General features: G+C 39.0%; 1 protein-coding gene across 1 annotated transcript; it reads left to right on the top strand.

Annotated features, from left to right (window-relative positions):
• Window positions 1-341: 341 nt before the first annotated feature.
• npc1 (Niemann-Pick disease, type C1) lies at window positions 342-16471 on the top strand. Its single transcript, XM_039815168.1, has 25 exons — window positions 342-503; window positions 2786-2914; window positions 3102-3208; window positions 3662-3807; window positions 4064-4231; window positions 4365-4614; window positions 4750-4832; window positions 4993-5363; window positions 5552-5778; window positions 6205-6305; window positions 7619-7721; window positions 7842-8031; window positions 8293-8475; window positions 8733-8847; window positions 9061-9188; window positions 9536-9670; window positions 9826-9915; window positions 10233-10423; window positions 10710-10825; window positions 11717-11846; window positions 12040-12225; window positions 12742-12973; window positions 13737-13850; window positions 14149-14311; window positions 14420-16471. The coding sequence occupies exons 1-25, from the start codon at window positions 426-428 to the stop codon at window positions 14500-14502; spliced, it is 3819 nt and encodes a 1272-aa protein (XP_039671102.1). The 5' UTR covers window positions 342-425; the 3' UTR covers window positions 14503-16471.
• The last annotated feature ends 4618 nt before the right edge of the window (window positions 16472-21089 follow it).

Genomic DNA, 21089 nt, shown 5'->3' on the forward strand with positions numbered 1-21089 from the left:
TGATTTCAACACACCAATAACTCTCTTGCACACATATTGCCAGTGTGCCATTGGTTAAGGTCCCGCGTGCCCATGGTGGCACGCGTGCCTAAGGTTGCCGACCCCTGTTCTAGATTCTTGTAATGGTTGGAGTGAAATAAACTGTGTCTGTATACTATGTTGTCATATTAGAATCCTTTAAAAAAAACTGAATCTGATCGAGAAATAGTTTTTCAGGGGCTATGAAGTACAGAGAGACGAATGTAGGCTACTGTAGTTACATGGTGTTTAGGTGTAGTAGGTCCTCAGCATCGTTTGGTGGCAGCACTGAGGCAACAGTTTGTCTCCGCCCCATACAAACAATTCGACGAAGAAGAAACCATTCACAAGATTATGCGAAACTTGTTGTGGACTGTCACTTCGATACTATCGTTTCAGTAAGAGGGATGGGAGTCCTACCAGGGAGAAGCCTTTTATGCATACTTTTTTTAATTATAATCATCTCAGAGGGACATTTTCGATGGGTAAGTGTAACCTAACGCCCGTTTTCTGGTAACTAAAACATGACTCAGCTCGGTGTGCCGTTGCTAGTGTGATGTTTATTTGAGGCGGCGGCTAGATTCAGGGTTGACGTAGCTTAGCTAAAAAAATAAAAATAAATAGCGTCAGCCAGTAATTGGCTTAACAGTGGCTCAAACATAATAGCTAACATTAATGTTCGTTGAAAACTGCACCAGCCTTGTAACGTTAGCGAAACCCAAAAAGGTATGACGTAAGATGTTAGCTTTGACATTCCACAGATGCGTAAAGGTTGTGTACCCATGTCATGTGTATATTATTGTATCCAGCTCAACTCCGAGCCGGTGGCGAAACAAGTTTCATGCTGTCATGTCTTGACAGATCAAAAACACCACCCTATTTCAACAAGTATTAAAATAAAACTTAGGTCAATTTGTTCCAGTTAATGTTGTGATTACAACAAACACTAAATGTGCAACGTTAGCAAGTTATTCAGAACGCAGACGTTAGATGGCTAGCTAGGTAACTTAGCTTGCTAAATTAGTTGGATGATCAGTGTTTGAGTATGTAATGACTCTTTTATGTGTTCAATTCTCTTTTTTATTTCGATTTACCAACTGTACAGATAATGTAGCTAGTTATTGGGACTAAAACAGAAGACTTGACGGTCTATGCTTTTTTTTAATTTATTTTTTTACAACAACTGTGTTAAAGGATAAAATAGTAATAATACATGAACAAGTTAATGTTAGTACATAGACATTTCAGGAGAAAAGACAACTCAATCTTTGGGGTGTACCTTGAAGCTATTGATGTTAACAAAAAAAGATTAATTTTAAACGAATGATGGACATAAAGGTGTAATATACAAGGTCTACCTTTTTCCCATATTACAAATGTGTCCTGTTGTAGTTTTGTGGAGATGTTTTATATTAGAACACCATGCATGTATGTAAATCCAGTCAATTTAGGGTATTTCTTGTGAAGATGACATTTCAAAACCGACCTATATAGATATAAACCTGTGTCCCTGATCTATCAATTTGATTTGATTTAATCGGATGAAGTTAATCACTCACTCGCTTGTCATCAGTAGTTTCTCTACTCCTTTGACTTCATTGTTTGCACTCCTATTCACAAAGTGATTAGGTCAGCCCACTGCAAAGCATAGAACTACTTCAAAACTATGCTAAAACATGAATCTGATCAATCAGTACTATTTCAAGATAATATATCAGCATCCTTGTTAAAACAACAAGGATGTTGCATGAGTAAAAATATTCATTATTTGGAGACTGCAGTGGATAAGCAGAAAGGATTTTGCAGAAACGTGTGTTTGGAAGTTGTTTTTTGTGGAGTTGGAAACATCAGGTTTCTGTTATGTTTATGAACCACTTTAAACAAACCTTGCAGAGTTCTGGTTCTTACTCAATATAAACAAGTACCTTACAACTAGTTTGGAGTCTTGCAAGTTTACTTTGGACAAATACTGTAGTTGGTATAGTTAGAGTACTGGCCTAGTCTGCAGCTGCATAAAACTCCAACTGAGCCAATAACGACATACCAGTGCTGCCCTTGAACTCAGTCAATCCCCACAAGGCACAAGTAGGACAGAGTGTAACACTGTGCTTACTCATAAAACAGTTTGTAGAGTAAGTGAATTAACTTCCCTAACTCCCGATCCCAACAAAGAACACGAGAACTCTGATGCTGAATAGACGGATAACCGAAAACTTTGACTGCAGAAGGCTATACATAGTTTAAAAATGTATTCTACATTTAATTGTGATAGTATTTTTCTGTATTATCTCTAAGATATCAGTTATAGCAACAACAGTTGATTGTTATGTTGCCGTAGAAATCTGACTACAGTTCTCCTTTCTCTGGCCTAATGTCGGGTTAGTCAAACTGACTCTCTGCCTGTAGTACAAGGCTTACCCTTCAAATGCATGCTCGCAACTAAAAAAATTTGCAGAAGTGAAATCTTTTATTTTCAGACATGAAAAGCACGAGATATTAGAAACACAGGAAATTAGGCAAAATGTAAAACCTCAAGGTAAATAGGTACAGCTTAAGGTCAGATCAGAGTTGTCTAGGGCTTCTGAGCAGCCCAAACTTTTGTTGTTGTCGTCACTACATAAAAATAGAAGTAGGCTTTTATCAGTAAAAAGCTACGTAAGATTAAACAGACTGCAAAAAAGAAATGTACTGAACGCATACCAACATACTGAAACAAATGAACAGCACTGCAAAAATGATCACTGTGTTTTTCTTGTCTTTCTGTCAGGTTGAGGCCCAGCACTGTGTGTGGTATGGTGAGTGTGGGGAATCCGTAAAGGTGCCTGGAAAAAAGTACAACTGCAACTACACAGGTCCTCCCCGCCCCCTAGACGCTAAGGGCTATGACCTTCTCACGGTACATGGCGAAATATATAAATATGCAGTATCTTGATGCTATTGTCCTGTTTTCACTGACTTTTGATGCTTAAACTAATCTTTTGTAACATACTTCTGCTTTCCAGCTGTGCTGTGCTTTGTTTTGCTCTGTTGCTGTCTACAAAAGTGTTTCAAAGTGAAGTCATTCTTTTTGTGTTTACATACAGGAGCTTTGTCCTGGATATGACTATGGAAGCAAAAGCCTCTGCTGTGACGTTAACCAGTTGCAAACACTCAAAGGGAGTCTCCAGCTGCCCCTACAGTTCCTGTCTCGGTATGACTGCAATTATAACATTAACTAATGAAGCACATGACGTTCTTAAAAGGGCATTATTATTCCCTTTCTGAATTTCTGAGCACAAAGAGTAGGAGGATCTGGCCTTTTGCATCTGTCCGTATATGTGCTGCTCAAATGTTATGTTGTTGTTTAAACATGCAAGCCTTGGCTTGTTCGTGTTCCAAATAAAGGGTTAGAGACAGACTGGCTCACAGGCTAAATGACATGGCATCTTTTCTTATTTTATTAGGTTTTATTTACTTCATTGTATTTGTTATTGCCTTGTTTTTCCATGCAACTGTTATACACTCTTAAACTTTAACTTATTTTATTATTCTGTAAGTTATGTAATGACCTCTTTCTTTCTTTCTTTCTTTCTTTCTTTCTTTCTTTCTTTCTTTCTTTCTTTCTTTGAATTCTGCCTCTCACACTCACTACGTCTGTCTGCAGGTGTCCTGCCTGTTTCTTCAACTTGATGAACCTGTTCTGTGAGCTTACATGCAGCCCTCACCAGAGTCAGTTCATGAATGCCACGAAGATCGACAAGACCAATGTAGTGGAAGTCCAGTACTATATTGGACAGACATTTGCTAATGGTGAGTTCACAGCCAGATGTTGATTTAAACATGAAAAAATGGCTTCACCCTCGTTATTTGCATGGCATGTCACATCGGCTGAGTAAACGTCATTAGTTCCCTACTTAAACATGAAGTCATGCTCTCGGTTATGTAATTCTGTGATTGAGTAACAGTCATAACTGTTATTTTTGCTCAAATGAAATCGGGGATGGGCAATTTGGCTTCATGAAAATCTTGAGTTTTGCACTAAAGAAATCAAATTTGGCTTTTTCAGCCATGTACAATGCCTGTAAGGACGTCCAGGCACCATCCAGCAACGTAAAGGCCTTATCACTGCTGTGTGGGAAGGATGCAAAGGACTGCAATGCTACCAACTGGATCCAGTATATGTTTGATATTAACAATGGACAGACTCCCTTTCCTATCATCCCAATATTCTCAGGTAAATCATTAGGTCATGATCCTGCTGCAGAAAAATATCCCTACTGCTTCCTTTATGCAAGTTAAATAGACGTTCACCTGTTGCTCTTTTGTATCATTAATTCACCATGTTTTATGCTGTTTCTTTGCTCTAGATGTCCCAGTGTCTGGTTACACTCCCATGAACAACAAAACATATGCCTGTACAGAGGGCCTGGAGGACGGTTCAGGTCCCTGCTCCTGTCAGGACTGCACAAAGGCCTGTGGCCCCAAACCTGTGCCCCCCCCTGTCCCCCCTCCCTGGACAATCCTTGGTATCGATGCCATGACTCTCATCATGTGGATCTCTTACATGGCCTTCCTGCTTATCTTTATTGGAGCTGTACTGGGAGCTTGGTGTTACAGGTAAAACTGATTCCTTGTGAGGTATCCTGCTAGGATTCATGTGTTATACCTGCAATCCCTTAAAAAACATGTTGGTTCTGATTCTTGCTTTAAAATTTAATATAAATTGGTGTGTGTGGTTCTTTGTTCATACAGGAAAAGGACCATCATGTCTGAGTATGGCCCCATATTGGACAGCAATAACCCACTGTCTCTCAACAGTGATAATCCTGACCAAGGTATTGCAATGCATGAAACAAGTGAAATTGTTTGTCTACTTTCTGTAATTTGTTTGTTGGGTCACTAATTGCATTGCTCTTTAGGTGTAATGCATGTAATAACATTATTGTATCATTGCTGCATGAAGTAAGCTAACTCCCAGTCTTTTTCTCCTCTTAGTAAATGCATCATGCTGTGAAACATTGGGTGAGCGATTCGAGAATGCTCTGCGGACCCTCTTCAGCTCCTGGGGTTCCTTCTGTGTGCGGCATCCTTCTGTGGTCATACTGGGCAGCCTGATACTGGTGGTCTCCGCCTCTGGGGGCCTGGTCTATATGCGCATCACCACAGACCCTGTTGAGCTGTGGTCATCTCCCACTAGCCAGGCTCGTCAAGAGAAGGACTACTTTGACAGCCACTTTGGACCCTTCTTTAGAACTGCGCAGCTCATCATAACCACTCCACTCAATGGAAGTTTCACCTACTCCCCATACTTTGGAGGATCAGATGTCCCATTTGGAGCCATCCTGGACAAAGATATCCTGCACCAGGTTGGTTAGTGGGAGAGGTCAATTTGGAAGTCAGAGCCACTATGTGTTTTGTAAAAAGAAGTGTTGTTTCTGTCACCAGATTAGACAGAAAAGTTGCATGTGAAGAGCAGCTGCATCTCTGAAACTGTGGTTTATTGGTTCTCCTTTCCTTTTTCTCCTTTCTTTTTTTTTTAACCTTAACGAACCAGGTGCTGGATCTGCAGCTTGACATTGAAGGCATTGTAGCCACATATGAGGGCCAAACCGTCACCCTTAATGACATCTGCTTGGCTCCGCTGGCCCCGTACAATAACAACTGTACCATCTTGAGTGTCCTCAACTACTTTCAGAACAGCCATGCTGTGCTGGACCACACCATAGGAGACGATTTCTTTGTGTATGCTGACTTTCACAGCCACTTCCTCTACTGTGTCAGGTGACTTTTATTTTATTTTAAATGTAAACCAATAAGATGGCACTAATATGGTCTTATACTTGGCATTTCCTTGTAAACTTAACGTCTTAATTGCCAGCAGAAATCTGTTGTAGGTTTAGAAAATGTTGATATAGAAAATACATCAGTGTCGAAAATAAACACCTGAAGCTCACAAGATTCTATTTTCTCCAGACACTGGTATCTGCATTTTCTAAGAACTGTTGTGGGGGAAAGATATTCTTTCCTAAAATAGCACTATCAGACTTCCTCATTGGGTGTCTCACACTGGTTCTTTATCTGTTTTTCTAAACTGCGCTACAATAAGGTCAGGTAATGGCAAAACCTGTACGGATGATGACTGGGCTAATCTAATCTAATGACTGTGATTTTTCAGGTCATTAACTCTGTTGGTCTTTTCTTCCATAGTGCACCAGCATCCCTAAATGACACCACCCTCCTCCATGACCCCTGTTTAGGCACTTTTGGCGGCCCCGTCTTCCCTTGGCTGGCCCTCGGGGGTTACGATGGTGAGCTGGATGAGCACCTATAGTGGGCAGAGAAAGAGAAAGCAGTGGTAGCTTTTTACCATTTACAGCAGTTAAATAATCTGTTAACAACCTCTCTGTAGATTCTTATATTGCACTAAGAAATAAAACTAATAATTAACAAGCCCGGCCCGCGTCCGACAGAGCAGTAACCGAACCCGACCCAAGCCCGACAGGCATTAAGATATTTATGTCCGACACATGTAATGACACATGTAGGCTACATTTGTTTGTGTGGAAAGTCCGCTTTTATTAAGCAACTGTAGGAAGGCATTCGGAAATGTCAACAGATGAGCGCATCAGCGCACATGGGGCAACAAGCGCACGTTATAGGCTGTTTAATTTAAAATATTCAATGTGTTAACCTTTCCTGATTGCTTCGTTTCCACCGTGGTCAAAAGGGGAGACTCGTTACCTCCAGGGCTGACGTTATAAAATGAATAAGGTTGGGGTTAAAATCCTGTTTCTGGTGAGCAAATGAATGAACTTGGCTTTCAATCTGGGGTTTAATTCGGACACCGCACACACTGTGTACAAAACATAAACTTATTCCACCAACTCTGCTTCTACATGGTCGCATCTACATGTCTGCTTCCTCTTTCTTTATCTCTCTTCTGCCCACTTTCCACACACACACACACACACACACACACACACACACACACACACACACACACACACACACACACGCGCGCACTGAGCTCTCTTAAAGGAGCCGCAGCACCATTTTACAACAAATGCCTTATCGCGCTGATGTGACCGAGCCCGACCCGAACCCGAACATAATTACTAAATATCTTTCCGAAACCGGCCCGGCCCATTGGGTCCCGTCGGCCTCAGGTCGGGTATCACCACTCTAATGTGGAAATGTTAATCCAAAGTTGTATCAGTAACACTTTACATTGTGCTCTTCTTCCTAACGGTGCAGTGTTAGCGACGAGGTGGAGCCAGTTTTCTTTTGGCGTAACCTTAGTATTTGTAATAAGCCCTTCATGGTTTATACAATAGGATCACATTTGTGCAGCAATCAGGTTACAAGTGCACTATTTGAAATGATAATATGGATATAATGAAGAATCTCTGATTATCATGAGAGCTGCCATAGCGACCAACCACAGCCCTTTATCTAAGATGTTTTTCTGGGGGAATTTTTTCTGTGCTGTTAATGTTTCTCCATCAGAAGAAGCGCTTAGTTTTAAATGCCAGTTCAATAATTGTTGTTGATGTGGTTAAAAACTGAGGATTGTTTAAGTGACTTTTACAATGAATGTGTCTTTTTTTTGTCCGCATTACAGAAACCAACTACAACAATGCCACTGCTCTTGTGATCACCTTCCCACTCAACAACTACCTGAATGACTCAGTTAGGCTGGGCAAAGCTCTGGCATGGGAGAAAGAGTGAGACAACTACCTGTTTCTAAAATCCGTTAGAGAGAGCTTTTTTCGGCTTGCAAACCCAACGCCACTGTTAATGGTGTCCTTGCATTTACATATTCTCTTTGTTTGTGTGCATTTCAGATTCATCAAATTCATGAAGAACTTCAAAAACCCTAACCTGACCATAGCCTTTAATGCTGAGAGGAGTATTGAAGATGAAATAAACAGAGAGAGCAACAGTGACATCAGCACCATAGTAGTCAGCTATGCCATCATGTTCATCTACATCTCCCTGGCCCTGGGTCACATCCACAGCTGCAGGAGACTGATGGTAAGAGCCTAAGCACGATCCTCATCATGCATTTTATTTTTTAGCTCTTAACGTGTCTGTTACTATAATCCATATCTGAAATCGTTTTCCAAATTACTCAGTGTAACACCTCTTTCCTGTCTGTGACGTAAGAGTTTAACAAACTCCTTTGACTCACCAGAACTAGTACAACATGTTTGACAACTTCCTTCTACTCGAGCGTAACAGGGAGCAGCAAAAAGGAAGAGCATGACTTGATCCTCTATCTTGTTGCCCATACAGGTGGACTCCAAGATTTCTCTGGGTATAGCGGGTATCCTGATTGTGCTCAGCTCTGTGTCCTCATCACTGGGGATCTTCAGCTATTTTAACATCCCCCTTACCCTCATTGTGATTGAGGTCATTCCTTTCCTGGTGCTGGCCGTTGGAGTGGACAACATCTTTATTATAGTACAGACCTATCAGGTAACTTCCGCAACCCCAATACATCATACTGGTATATAATTGATTTGTCACGTGTTTTAGTGCTTACTCTCATCCTAATTCTTAGTGCTTATCATTTCCTAGTGCCTACTATTCATTTGTAATGTGACATTTTGTTCATGTCAACTCTGCTTGTCTTGCATGCAGGTCTCCCTTTTAAAAAAAAGATCTTACCTTTATTTTCATGCTTTCAATGAAAGCTGTTAATCCTGCTAAAAGTGAATTGTATTTCTGAACAGAGGGATGAGCGGATGCCCCAGGAGGAACTTCACCAGCAGATTGGTCGTATTCTTGGAGACGTAGCCCCCAGCATGTTCCTCTCCTCCTTCTCAGAGACAGTTGCCTTCTTCCTGGGTAAAATACATTACCTATTTAATACGCCATATATGTACACAGACAATGCAAATGTGTGTATTCTAAATGAGAATGTGCCACCTTTTTAAATTAAAACGAAAACCAAGAAAGGAAATTGTTTTGTGGATATAATTTACACAGCTGCTACAAAAAGTGCCATAGTTTCCTGGTGAGTCACATGCTGATAAAAACTGTTGACTTTTTCTTCTGTAGGAGCCCTGTCCAACATGCCCGCAGTGAGGACTTTCTCTCTGTTTGCTGGCTTGGCTGTTTTTATTGATTTCCTGTTGCAGATCAGTTGCTTTGTCAGCTTGCTCGGCATGGACGCCAGGAGACAGGAGGTGAGGCCGACAGGAAATGGTGGTGGCATAAAGGAAGATACTGCAGGGGTTACAGATGGCTGATTGGGAACTTTAAGTGAAATGGATTTCCTAGAGTTTTAACAGCCCCAATTTAATGTTGTTTAAATAAGCGACTGAGTTTTTATGCTACCAATCTCTGCACTGGCTAATTTAACTGATTACTCCCCTTCATTGGTCAACTGTTTACAAATTATTGAAATTAGCCAGCGCAGTGAATGTTGCTCTTAGGCCTCAGTGACACATTCAGCCTGTTTCTACACATGATTCAACCTTTACATTAGTCACAGACTTAGTCTCACGTCTCACGTGTCTTTTGTGTTTAAAAGGGGAATCGACTCGACATCTTTTGCTGTGCGAAGCTGCCGGAAGCTCAGGAAACTAAGACGGACAGCTTCCTCTTCCGTTTTTTCAAGAAAGTCTTTGCTCCATTCATCCTCAAAGAGTGGGTGCGACCGATCATAGTAAGTACCTCAGTGACAATTTGCACATCTGTCTTTTCACTGGACAACTCCTCATTCATTTGATCGATTTAGTTGGACTCATATTGTTATTGACTATATGACGATTATATTTTCCTTTTTTTTATACGTTTTTTTTTTCATCTCACTTTGTTTAGGTGGCAGTGTTTGTGGGAATACTCTCCTTTAGTATTGCTGTGGTGAATAAAGTAGAGATTGGACTGGACCAGAAACTCTCCATGCCGGATGTAAGTTTTTGCATTTTCTATCTTAACTGTGTGTTGAATTGAATGAATTGAAATGAATTGCTAGTGCTTGAATCTTTTTAATTGATGTGGGCAAAGTAGAGCAGTTATACTTTGATTATTTGAGTAGCACTTACCAGTGATGTAGTTTGTTTTCCAGCAGATTACTGCTCCTGTCATTCAAACAGGAAGCTAAATCAAGTATTTCAATTTCCATAACATAACATTTTTGCAACAGCCTTCCACATACATCATGTATAATAGTGTTTACATTCCCGTACTGCTGGAGGTCTATTCTGACGATCTGTCTCTCCATCTAGGACTCGTACGTCCTGGACTATTTTAAGAACATGAGCATGTATCTCCACACTGGAGCTCCAGTGTACTTTGTGGTAGAAGACGGTCTTAACTACAGTAGCCCAGAAGGCCAGAATGTTGTGTGTGGAGGAGTGGGCTGCAACAACGACTCTCTGGTCCAGCAGGTCTACAGCGCCTCACTCATCAGCAACTAGTAAGTCTGAGCTTTGAACCAATTACATCACAGGCAGTTTAATTGCACAAGACACAGTTGATATTGAAGATAAAACAAAAAAGAGTTGCAGGAAGTGTTTGAGAAACTTGTTTAAAAATGATTTATTCAATCAGATAAAACCTACATTCGAATGTATATGGCAGTCCGGCACCTCAACCTGAAAACTTTGGAGTTCAGATTAGGTCATGAAAGGACTAAAGTCCGTCTGATCTAACCTACCGATTATATGATCTATTCAGTTTCACTTTTCTTCTTTTACTCCTAGCACAACCATCGCCTTCACACCGTCCTCTTGGCTCGATGACTACTTTGACTGGGTGAAGCCGCAGTCCTCCTGCTGTCGATACTACAACACCAGTGGGGCTTTCTGCAATGCCTCTGGTAAATTCTTAACTAATGTCAACATGCTTTGAACCCTTGTCTCATGATCCTGGTGTCACAAGCTGCTGTTTGACATAGGTTCAACATTTTTGGCAATTTCTTTTTTTTTTTTTACACAAAATGCAGTGAAACAAATAGTGTTTAACGCTTGTGTTGTCTTCCCGTCCACCATGAATGTGTTGTCCGTCAGGGTCAAAATTGAAAATTGACTTTGTTTGGCACTTTTTTTAAATTCATGGTCATTAAACCTAATTTAAATGACATTATACCCAAATTTTCAAAATTTGAAATTATGCATTTTTTGACTAATAGTTAAGATCAGAGGATGTTGAGTGAATAACAGACTGTTTTATGTCAAACTTTAGTCTTGACACTGTTTTGTAACAAAATTAGTATTCCGTTATTAATAGATCCCTGGTTAATAAAATGACTTGTGTGCAGTTAAAAGTCACCTGAGTGTCAGCAGAGGCAGTTTATTTGAGTATGTGGGAAGTAAACTAAAAGAGAAAGGAGAAAACAATCGAATGGTAAAATTCCTGGCTCACATGATAAATTGCACAATTCTGGTGGTTGCAGTTTAGGAAGGATATGCTAATCAGCCACATGTTAATGCAGCCATGGTGCTTCAGCATTCAATAAAGACCTCCTATAAAAACACACCTTGTTTCACAACTGTACTGTTGATTGTTAGGCTCACAGTGCTCAAATTCTTTATTCTAGTATTTAATTTAGAGGGGTTTTTTTCTTCTTTTTTGACCAAACCTTGTGCAACTTTGAGATCATTTTTATTTTATTTGTTTTCAGTTCATGGTTTTGTCTCAGAACAAATCTGTATATTTCTCCAATCCTGTTGGTTAGATGGATGAATAAATTCCTGATTTTGCTTTCCAGTGGTAAATCCCTCCTGCGTACACTGTCGGCCCATGACTCCCAGTGGTAAGCAGCGGCCAGAAGGAGAGGACTTCATGCATTTTCTACCCATGTTTCTGTCAGACAATCCAAACATCAAGTGTGGAAAAGGGTAATTTCAGAGCTCTGCTGAAAATTGTCTGGGTATTTGTTATTAAAAACACATGACATGCCATTGAATACTTTCACTTTAACTTCCGTTTCTTATGTTTTTAAGAGAATCTCATCACAGTATACCAGTTTCGTTGTGGTTGGTAATTTTACCCCTCTTTTATCTGTCTCACAATACATTAATGTTCCTCCAGCGGCCACGCGGCGTACGCCACAGCAGTTGACCTGTATCCCAACAACACGGGGGTCGGAGCCACTTACTTCATGACTTACCACACCATCCTGAAAGAATCCCCAGACTTCATAGATGCTTTAAAAATGGCCCGAATCCTGGCTGACAATATCAGTCAGTCCATGGATCACAAAGTTTTTGCCTACAGGTGAGTCTGTGCGTTGTGCCATTGTATAACCATTGCTGTTTTTGTGATGATAATTATGTGTTTTCAGTTTCACCCACTACCGCTTTCAGGTTTTCTGTGGTGAAATACTGGTAATACTGTTTGCTTGTTTTGAACTTAAAGTTCAGGGGTATTAGAGGGGGGGTTGTTAAGTAGGTCATAGATAAGCACACCGCAAAGAAAATATAATAAATGGCAATCTAGGTGATGTTTGATTTTGGGTCTTAAGATTTATCTTCCCGTCATGCAACCACTAATGTACATCCCAACTTCAAATACTGTGGTTGAGCAAAGATTTGAAGAAAAAGGCCTTTTGTGGATACAAAATTAAAATGTCAATGTCTATTTAATGTTAGAATAAGTTGACTTACAAGTCTCTATAGCAATGGACGACAGCAAAATAGATACAAAGAAGGATCGGTCCATTTTAAAATAGACAACAGTTGTCGGTGTTCTCTTAAGTAGTGTTCTCTAAAATCTTATTTTCTTCCTTTACAGCGTCTTCTATGTGTTTTACGAGCAGTACCTCACCATTGCATATGACACAGCTCTGAACTTGAGCGTGTCACTGGCATCCATATTTGTTGTGACGACGGTGTTGCTGGGCTTCGAGCTGTGGTCGGCTGTGATCGTCAGCATTACCATCGGCATGATCCTGGTCAACATGTTCGGCGTCATGTGGCTGTGGAACATCAGCCTCAACGCAGTTTCCCTTGTGAACCTGGTCATGGTGAGGAGCATCATGAAACACACTGAACATTTACACTTACACTGGGTGGAATACCTGAATAATACCCCAAACGCAATAATAAACTGTAACGAAAAATAAATTGAAAATGACAATATAAACTTTTTACAGTATCATGTTTTGTAGCTCAGGTATGAGCACATTTTACTTGCCAATTGAATTGCTCCTGTCTGGGAACATGGCGGCGTCATTAAAACATGTTAGCATGGCACCAAGACTAATTATTTGAAAGTGAAAACAAAGGTGAATGTTACCATTACTGACCACATTGTCTGTTGTAATTCTAATTGTTACATTAGATTTTACAGAGCTGCTTTGTGGTTCAACGTTTAATTTCAATACATTAATTGTTGTGCAACCATGTGTTGCAGAATGACAATAAACAAAGCTTGTATCTGTTTTAAAAGACTAAGAGTGATAGCTGGTACATTCCTGTGATTTGAATATTGATGTTGTGTATCACAGACTGTGCCTTTTAAACTTTGGACTTGTTTACAATCTGTCTGGCCTTCTGACCCCTCGTGTGGCTCAACCTAAAGGAACATTGTTGTAGCAGTGTCACGTGTCCCTAGATATCACCACTTGTGTTGGTGAACAAAATGTTGTCCTAACCATCAGGAGACTTTCTTTCTCTTACTGTTAACCACTTGACCCTTCATCTCACCTGTAGAATATTCATTGCAAGGCAGCAAAAACAACATTTCTGCCTTGTGGTGCTGAGTTGTTTTCCTGTCCTCTGTTGCAGTGCTGCGGTATCTCGGTGGAGTTCTGCAGTCACATTGTGCGAGCGTTTTCCATCAGTGTGAAGAAGAACAGAGTGGAGCGGGCTGAGGAGGCCCTGGCTCACATGGGCAGCTCTGTAAGTCTCTTACCAAATTCACAAGTGGAAGCTTTTTTATTTTTATTTAAGTAAATAAGGATTTTTTGCATGATTTTTGCATGCTGGTAATGTGGATATCCGTGTGAGCAAGCTTGTAGGGCAGGACAAAGCAGTGATTTCTGAGGAAAACCTAATTTACATACAATATCTGCTGAAGATAAAAAAAAGGACAACCTTTTTTGACTTACATAAATCATTTTGGTTTTCTGTACATTAATACTTATTTTGGTCATCAACACATGACATGACATTTAATGACACTGTTTCCTTTTTGCAGGTATTCAGTGGGATCACATTAACAAAGTTTGGAGGTATACTAATCCTGGCGCTTTCCAAGTCGCAGATCTTCCAGGTCTTCTACTTCAGGATGTACTTGGCCATAGTGTTGCTGGGGGCCACGCACGGCCTCATCTTCCTCCCTGTACTGCTCAGTTATATCGGTCAGTAATGTAACACGATTAAGGGACAAGACATGAAGCATGCAATATTTAAGCTCAGATTTAATGTGAAATCAAATCTAATATGTTCTGACTTTTTTTTTTTCTCAGGTCCTTCGGTGAACAAAGCAAAGGTGTTTGCTGCTAACAAGCGCTATGCTGGTACAGAACGGGAGCGCCTCCTCAACTACTAGCAGGCTGTTTGGGAACAACAATGAACAATGAACTATGAACTATTTGTCTGAAAGGGACTGTGTGGGTGTGCGCGCAAGCCGTTTCTGTGATTACTGACACACTCATCACTGTTGACACTACTATGCACGGATTTAACTCAGGAATATACTTGGGAGTAGAAGTGCCAGAGGCCGTGTCCAACTGTAAAATTATTGATTTTCCTCAGAAGACTTTGGACCCCCACCATTCGTCCTCCTCACACTACGGGACAAGCCTGACTTCTGCATTTGAAGCACGGGTGACATACCACTGAACAAAAAAATGCACTGTCTGCTTTGACAGTGTGGAAGTAGGAGAGACACCACCCCCAACATCAGTTACAGACCAACTCTGTCAGTTCCATATGCTATGAGCTATTTTGATTTGGGAAAAAACTCAAAAGGGTAAAACTGGACCGTTTTTTTTCCCCATGATTTTAAATATATTTACCAGGATAAAAATCAAATGAGTAATGGTAAATTATTTTGAAATTTTTACTTAACTTACGTGGGACTTTTGTAGAACTGTTTGATATTATGAATAATTTGTTTACTGGAATAGAACATACAGTGGAGCTGAGAGATAACTATTTTGATATGAGAAGGGCCTCATAATACCTGGTATTAACATGTATCGTATCCCGGGGCTGTGTCTACATACTGTATTATAAATCAGGTCAGCTAGTTGTAGCATTTTCACCTAGCAATAATGGGTTTCCTGTGTATTTGCACAGTAATGTTTTCACTGCAGCACACTGGATTTGAATGTTGAAGGTTTTTGGGCGTGTTCACATCCATGTTGGGAGAGCAGTGTAGGAATTGTAGCCCCTTTTTACCTTTCGTAGTATACATTTAAAAAAAAAAAAGGCTACAATTTCTAAATGGACATGGATGTAAACTCCATCAAAGCTGAAACTTCACAGTAATTGTTTTATTTAAAAATCAGAGAATGGGAATGCAGAGCCAAAAACAGTGCAAGTACTAGCCCTTAGGTGTTGTGTGTTGCTCTCCAAACTGCATCCTGCTGTTTCTTTTATTTTCACATTGGTTTTTACATGATCTGGTGCAACATTTCATTTTAGAGCTAGTTAGTGTATCTTAAGTGTCCTTTTAAGGTGTTTGCATGCTTTTACAAAAAACTCTGTGTGACATCAGTCAAGACACATGTTAATGCCAGGTGAACAGGATGCTATCAGGCCAATAATGGGTTTTACATTGAAGTGTAAGTGAGACATTTTGCAGTTACTGAACAGAACATTTGTTGCATTAAGAGGTAAAGAGACGAAGCTTTACATTTCACTATAATGGGACTAATTTAGATGTATTTCTACGGTATGTCATTTACTGTGTGTGTTGAGACAGAATACTGTAGCTTGGCTGAATGGTACAGGTCTGAGTTTTTCATTCAAACACATTTAAGTTATTCTTTTTTTATTTAGTTAACTATTAACATTTTGTTACCATGCAAAAACACTTCCAGTGACCTTGAAAGTAAAGGATCCTCCCAGCAACATGTTCAGCTGCAGCTCAACGTGTCTGAGATTGGAGCTAGTCGAGATGATGACACATCCAGGTGGTGTGATCCCACCAGATTAATGTGAATAGGGTTGTACCATCATTGGAACAGGATGTTATGTTTAGGTTTTTTGTTTCCCACGATTCAGTTATTTTTATTTTTATTTTTTATTTTTTTATTTTTTTTCTTTGGAATGTAAGAAAGAATTGTGTTAATTAACAGTTTAATGTAAAAACAAATGTTTATGAGCAACCGACTGAAGAAGTTGTAACGAATAACGAAGAATTGTGCTTGCTAACAGTGCTGTGCATTGACATGGACAAATCATCTCTGCATTGAAGAATATGATTGTGGGGGAAAAAACCTAAACCAAGTATAGGAATACTTTAGTTTTTAACAATTTTAACACAATATTAAATAGTTCTCAGAAAAATATGTGGTGGAGCCTGCTTCTTGTTATTTCCCCAAATTATTTGTTTTTGCAGATGTACAATTGATTTGATATAATACCCTAGAATAAGGTACCAGTTAAACATAAAAAGCCGCTATAAAAATTGTTTTTGATGTTTTTCAGCTCCTGCCTGAAGAAGACTTCTTGTAACAAAATCTATAGGAGTAACTGCAGCAAATGCTTCAATAGCGTAAACAACACAGTTCAAATTGTTCAGGCTGACCACTGTGTGGCGCCTGAATCTGCTCGTGCAGCTCTCTCTGCATCACGCTCTCAGTAATTTAGTGGGAGTGACCTCATTTTTATGTCTTGCAGAGAAGCAGTCTTGCCTTCTTTTACTTTGCCAATGAATTACATTTCTGCAGGGTGCAAGTATTACAAATGCCATGAATGCCAAACGCATCTAAATGCAGCTGGTTGTCCAGGCTCTCTAAATCTGCAGCTTTCCAATATTTACATCAAAACTTCACAAACACATCAGTCACTCACATCCCATTTTAAAGTGGCTGCCAAACCCCTGAGCTGTGGACTTCCTCCCAGTGTGAGTTGTTGTGTCTGTCTGTCCTGCCCAGTTGTCGCACACAAACCTCCAGCTCATGACTTATTTATCCGCTGCCCTGTGAGAGCGGGGAATGTTCTTTGAATCTGGCTGAGAGATTAAAATATTAATTACCTGCAGGTCTGTTTTGCTGTTTGCAGGGGAGAATATACCGGTTATGAGGGCGCTATTATGTAAGATGTGCGAGGCTCACCTCTTACCAGACGCTGACCCGTCCCCATCTTTCATTATGACAGACACACAGATACCGCACAGCAAGGGTGTTCTAGTTTAAAAAGGTGTGGAAAACATTTTAGAAACAAAACAAGTAGAAAAAGAAACTGCATTCAAATTGCTGTCTTTGCTGATAAATGTAACTGAATAAAATGAATACCAAAAAATTTTAGGCTAAAAAAAAGACACCTAATAAAGGAGTGCAAGGCCCGTTTACATAATACTTGAAAGGAATGACATGGCTTTTTAATAAAAATAAAAAAAAAAAAAAAAAAAAAATAAAAAAAAAAAAAAAAAAAAAAAAAAAAAAAAAAAAAAATATAAAAAAAAAAAATACTTTTTTCTTTTATATTATATTTTATATTAATCTTTACAAATTTTTATAATTTAAAAATTTATTTTAACAAACAAAAAAAAAATAAAAAAAAAAAAAAAAACATCAAACCAAAGTGAAAGCATCAAAATCCTGGTTGAGAAGTGAAACTCTCCTGCATACAAAGTCATTTAGGATGATGAATTATGAAAGAACACCCACTGAATGACGGTGACCCTGGATTATCAATCCCTGGAATTATTTTTTTCTTTTTCTTAGATAACATGACTGGTTAGAAACTAATCTGTCAGTAATCTGGTAACTCATACAGCTCATGAGCTCTAATTATAACAATAATTTGGTTGAATTGAAGGGATCAAAAAGAGCGTAGTTATCTAAATAATTAAGTAATTCCACCCCAACTAGCTATTCTGTGACAAAACATTTTGTATCCAATTTCAGAAAATGCAGCTTGATTGAAAAAAAGAGTTGTATTTTCCCCTGATGTTTAGACAAAAAAAGATTCCCCTCAAAAAGGAAAGTTTTGTACACTTATGTATATCAACAACCCCTCAAGGTAATTTCAGCGACACACTCCTTTATAAATAGTGTCTAGTAAGGGAACTTGTAATTACCAATTACTTAACCAAACTGCTCAGAAAAGAGGCTCAGGGGAATTGTTGGGTCTTTGTAAATTATAGATATGCATCTGTAAACTGATAACTCCTGTTATGATTTGACGCTGTTAATAAAATTGAATTGAAGTAAAGCTGTTAATTACAATATTATAATGATGCAAGATGCTTCCCGATACTGGTATGTTATCAAATATTGTGTACATCAAATCTGAAAATCATTTGTTAAAAGTACATAGAGTGTACTTTGTTCAAATCTAGTCCTACTGTCTCTATGTCCACTAGCCCACTAGCCCTCCCCTGTGTTCCCTCTCACAGTTGTCCTTGAACTCACACTGGGGCCTCCCCCACACCTACTTAGATCCATCAATAAATAAGTGTAAGAAGCGTTTAATGTCCTGCTTTGCGTCACTGGTTTTCAGTTACAGTGGGTTCAGTTGGACTCTTGGGGTGGAACAAAAGGGATTAGGTAGCCTTGTCAAACATGAAGAGAGGATCAGATTTTCAGGTCCACCCGCAGTGCTTTCCCCTCCTGACCATGGACCACTTGAAACACAACATTGCAGTTACTGAAGAAAGAAGTTTGGATTTTAACAGATACACTCGCCTGTTCATCAGAAACATGCCTGTACTTTAGGTAAATGTAATAAAGACTTATACAATCTCAAACGTGTAATATTGCTACAGGACAGAATTCTAGATTAAGGATATCAAGCAGGTTCCCATCCAATTATATTAGCATTTAATGTAACACAATCCGCAGTGTTGACTACTTCCTTGTTTACAAACTACTGTAATTGATGAGTCACAGTATCATGACAGGAAAGGGGCAAAATGCCGTTTCAGCCAAATGTTGTTATTTTAAAGGGAAGGGCAATAGACTGCAATAGACTTGCCCCAAACGGTGGTACACATATTTTCACAATGAGGGTCACTTGTGTGTGAGCAGGGCTCAGGAAGGGCTGTCAATAGACCCCTTTATGAGGCAGTGCGGGGGGAATTAGGCCGTCAATGGAGGGGACTAAGCCACGTATGCCATGTGTCCACACTCGGCCCTGGCCTGTTTGTTTTGATGGCAGCACGAGACTGGCGTGACTGCGGGCCTTGTTTATGTTGGATGTGTGTCAGGAGAGTTCCCACTGGATGAGAAACTCGCCTCTCAGATTGCATCAGAGCCACAGGTGCAATCCATTTACACTCAAAACTTGACTGTGTTGAAATAATGAGTCCTGACAATTTGAAAATCTGAGTTATGCATTTGCGAGACAGAAGGGTGTTTCATAAATATGGGTCAGAAGAGCAGGGCTTATTGTGCAAAGTCTGTCTTGACAGTCACTTTAAGAACTGCTGATTCAGTTTGCCCCTCTTGTGTCTTAGTAGATTCGATATTTCAAGAGAGAACAAATGTTGAAAATGCAACTCACAGGGCTACAGCCATGGGTTAAAGTTAATTATTGGCTTCATTAAATGCAGTGAATTAGAAAAGCATGTGGAATATTATGCATTTATGTCAGACGGAAAAAAGCTATGAGCTCATATTTTAAGTATGCAATAAGTGCAGCCCATGTCAAAATGTGATAAATGTTGACTTGCAAGTTGCACTGTAAAATGAAATCTCAGGGAGGGACTTTAGAGAAAATACTGTTACAGTCTGGCAGATTGATTGGAACTGTGGTTCAGCCACAAGTAAAGCTACAGTTAGCGTGAAAACTAGCCTGACCAGGACCAGGCTAGTCTGGGGGGGGGATACGTTTCACAGAATCTTTCCTAAGTTTTCTCTGTCTAATCATAGTATACTATGTCAAAAAAGTCATAGTATAGTATGTCATAAAAAGTCATAGTATAGTATGTTGAAAATAGTCATAGTATAAAATCAAAAAAGTGATAAGTCTTAGTATAGTATATCAAAAAAGTGATAACAAAGTCACAGTAAAGTATATTGAAAAAAGTCATAATATAGTACATTGAAAAAAATAATAAAAGTCATAGTATAGTATGTCAAAAAAGTGATAAAAAAGACAGTATAGTATTTCGAAAAACGTCATAGTATAGTATGTCATAAAAAGTGATAAAAAAGTAACAGTATAGTATGTCAAAAAAAAGTGATAAAAAGTATAGTATTTCAAATTTTCTTTTTTAAGTCATTGTATAGCATATTGAAAAAAGTGATAAAAAAGTGATAGTAAATGTCCAAAAAAAACATAGTATAGTATGTCAAAAAAGTGATAAAAAAGACATAGTATAGTATTTCGAAATACGTCATAGTATAGTATGTCATAAAAAGTGATAAAAAAGTAACAGTATAGTATGTCAAAAAAAGTGATAAAAAGTATAGTATTTCAAATTTTCTTTTTTAAGTCATTGTATAGCATATTGAAAAAAGTGATTAAAAAGTCATAGTACATTATGTAGTAAAAAGTGATAAAAAAAAAAGTAATTGTATAGTATGTCGAAAATAGTCATAGTATATTAAGTTTAGTGCTTCTTTAGGCTTTTTCTGTGTTTTTAAGGGCTGCTCAGTGTGGGTGGTGTCACAGCTACAGTGCAGAGGAGAGAACATTGTCTTAAAACTTCTGTTTAACTTGCTCTCACAGCCACAATTCTCAAATTCTCAGACGAGCCACAAGCGTTGCTTTATTCTTTATTTATTCCTTCTGAAACGTCCTCAACATTTCTGGACAAAAGCACAGAGTACCAGTTTTTCAAGGGGAAGTTTACTTTTATAGTATACTATGGCTTTTTAATAACTGTTTTCGAAATACTATACTTTGACTTTTTTCGACATGCCATACTATGACTTTTTAATGGCTTTTGTTTTTTATATATACTATGCTATCACTGTTTCCAACATAAGTGCTCTCGTGGAGCAGTGGCTCAGTGGC

Source organism: Perca fluviatilis, chromosome 11 (assembly GCF_010015445.1).
Source record: "Perca fluviatilis chromosome 11, GENO_Pfluv_1.0, whole genome shotgun sequence".
Lineage (NCBI taxonomy): Eukaryota > Metazoa > Chordata > Actinopteri > Perciformes > Percidae > Perca > Perca fluviatilis.

Coding starts and splice junctions, on each gene's coding strand:
- npc1 (XM_039815168.1), top strand. CDS start 426: ATGGGAGTCCTACCAGGGAGAAGCCTTTTATGCATACTTTTTTTAATT. Junction 3,808..4,063: donor TGGACAGACATTTGCTAATG/GTGAGTTCACAG, acceptor TGGCTTTTTCAG/CCATGTACAATGCCTGTAAG. Junction 4,833..4,992: donor CAGTGATAATCCTGACCAAG/GTATTGCAATGC, acceptor TTCTCCTCTTAG/TAAATGCATCATGCTGTGAA.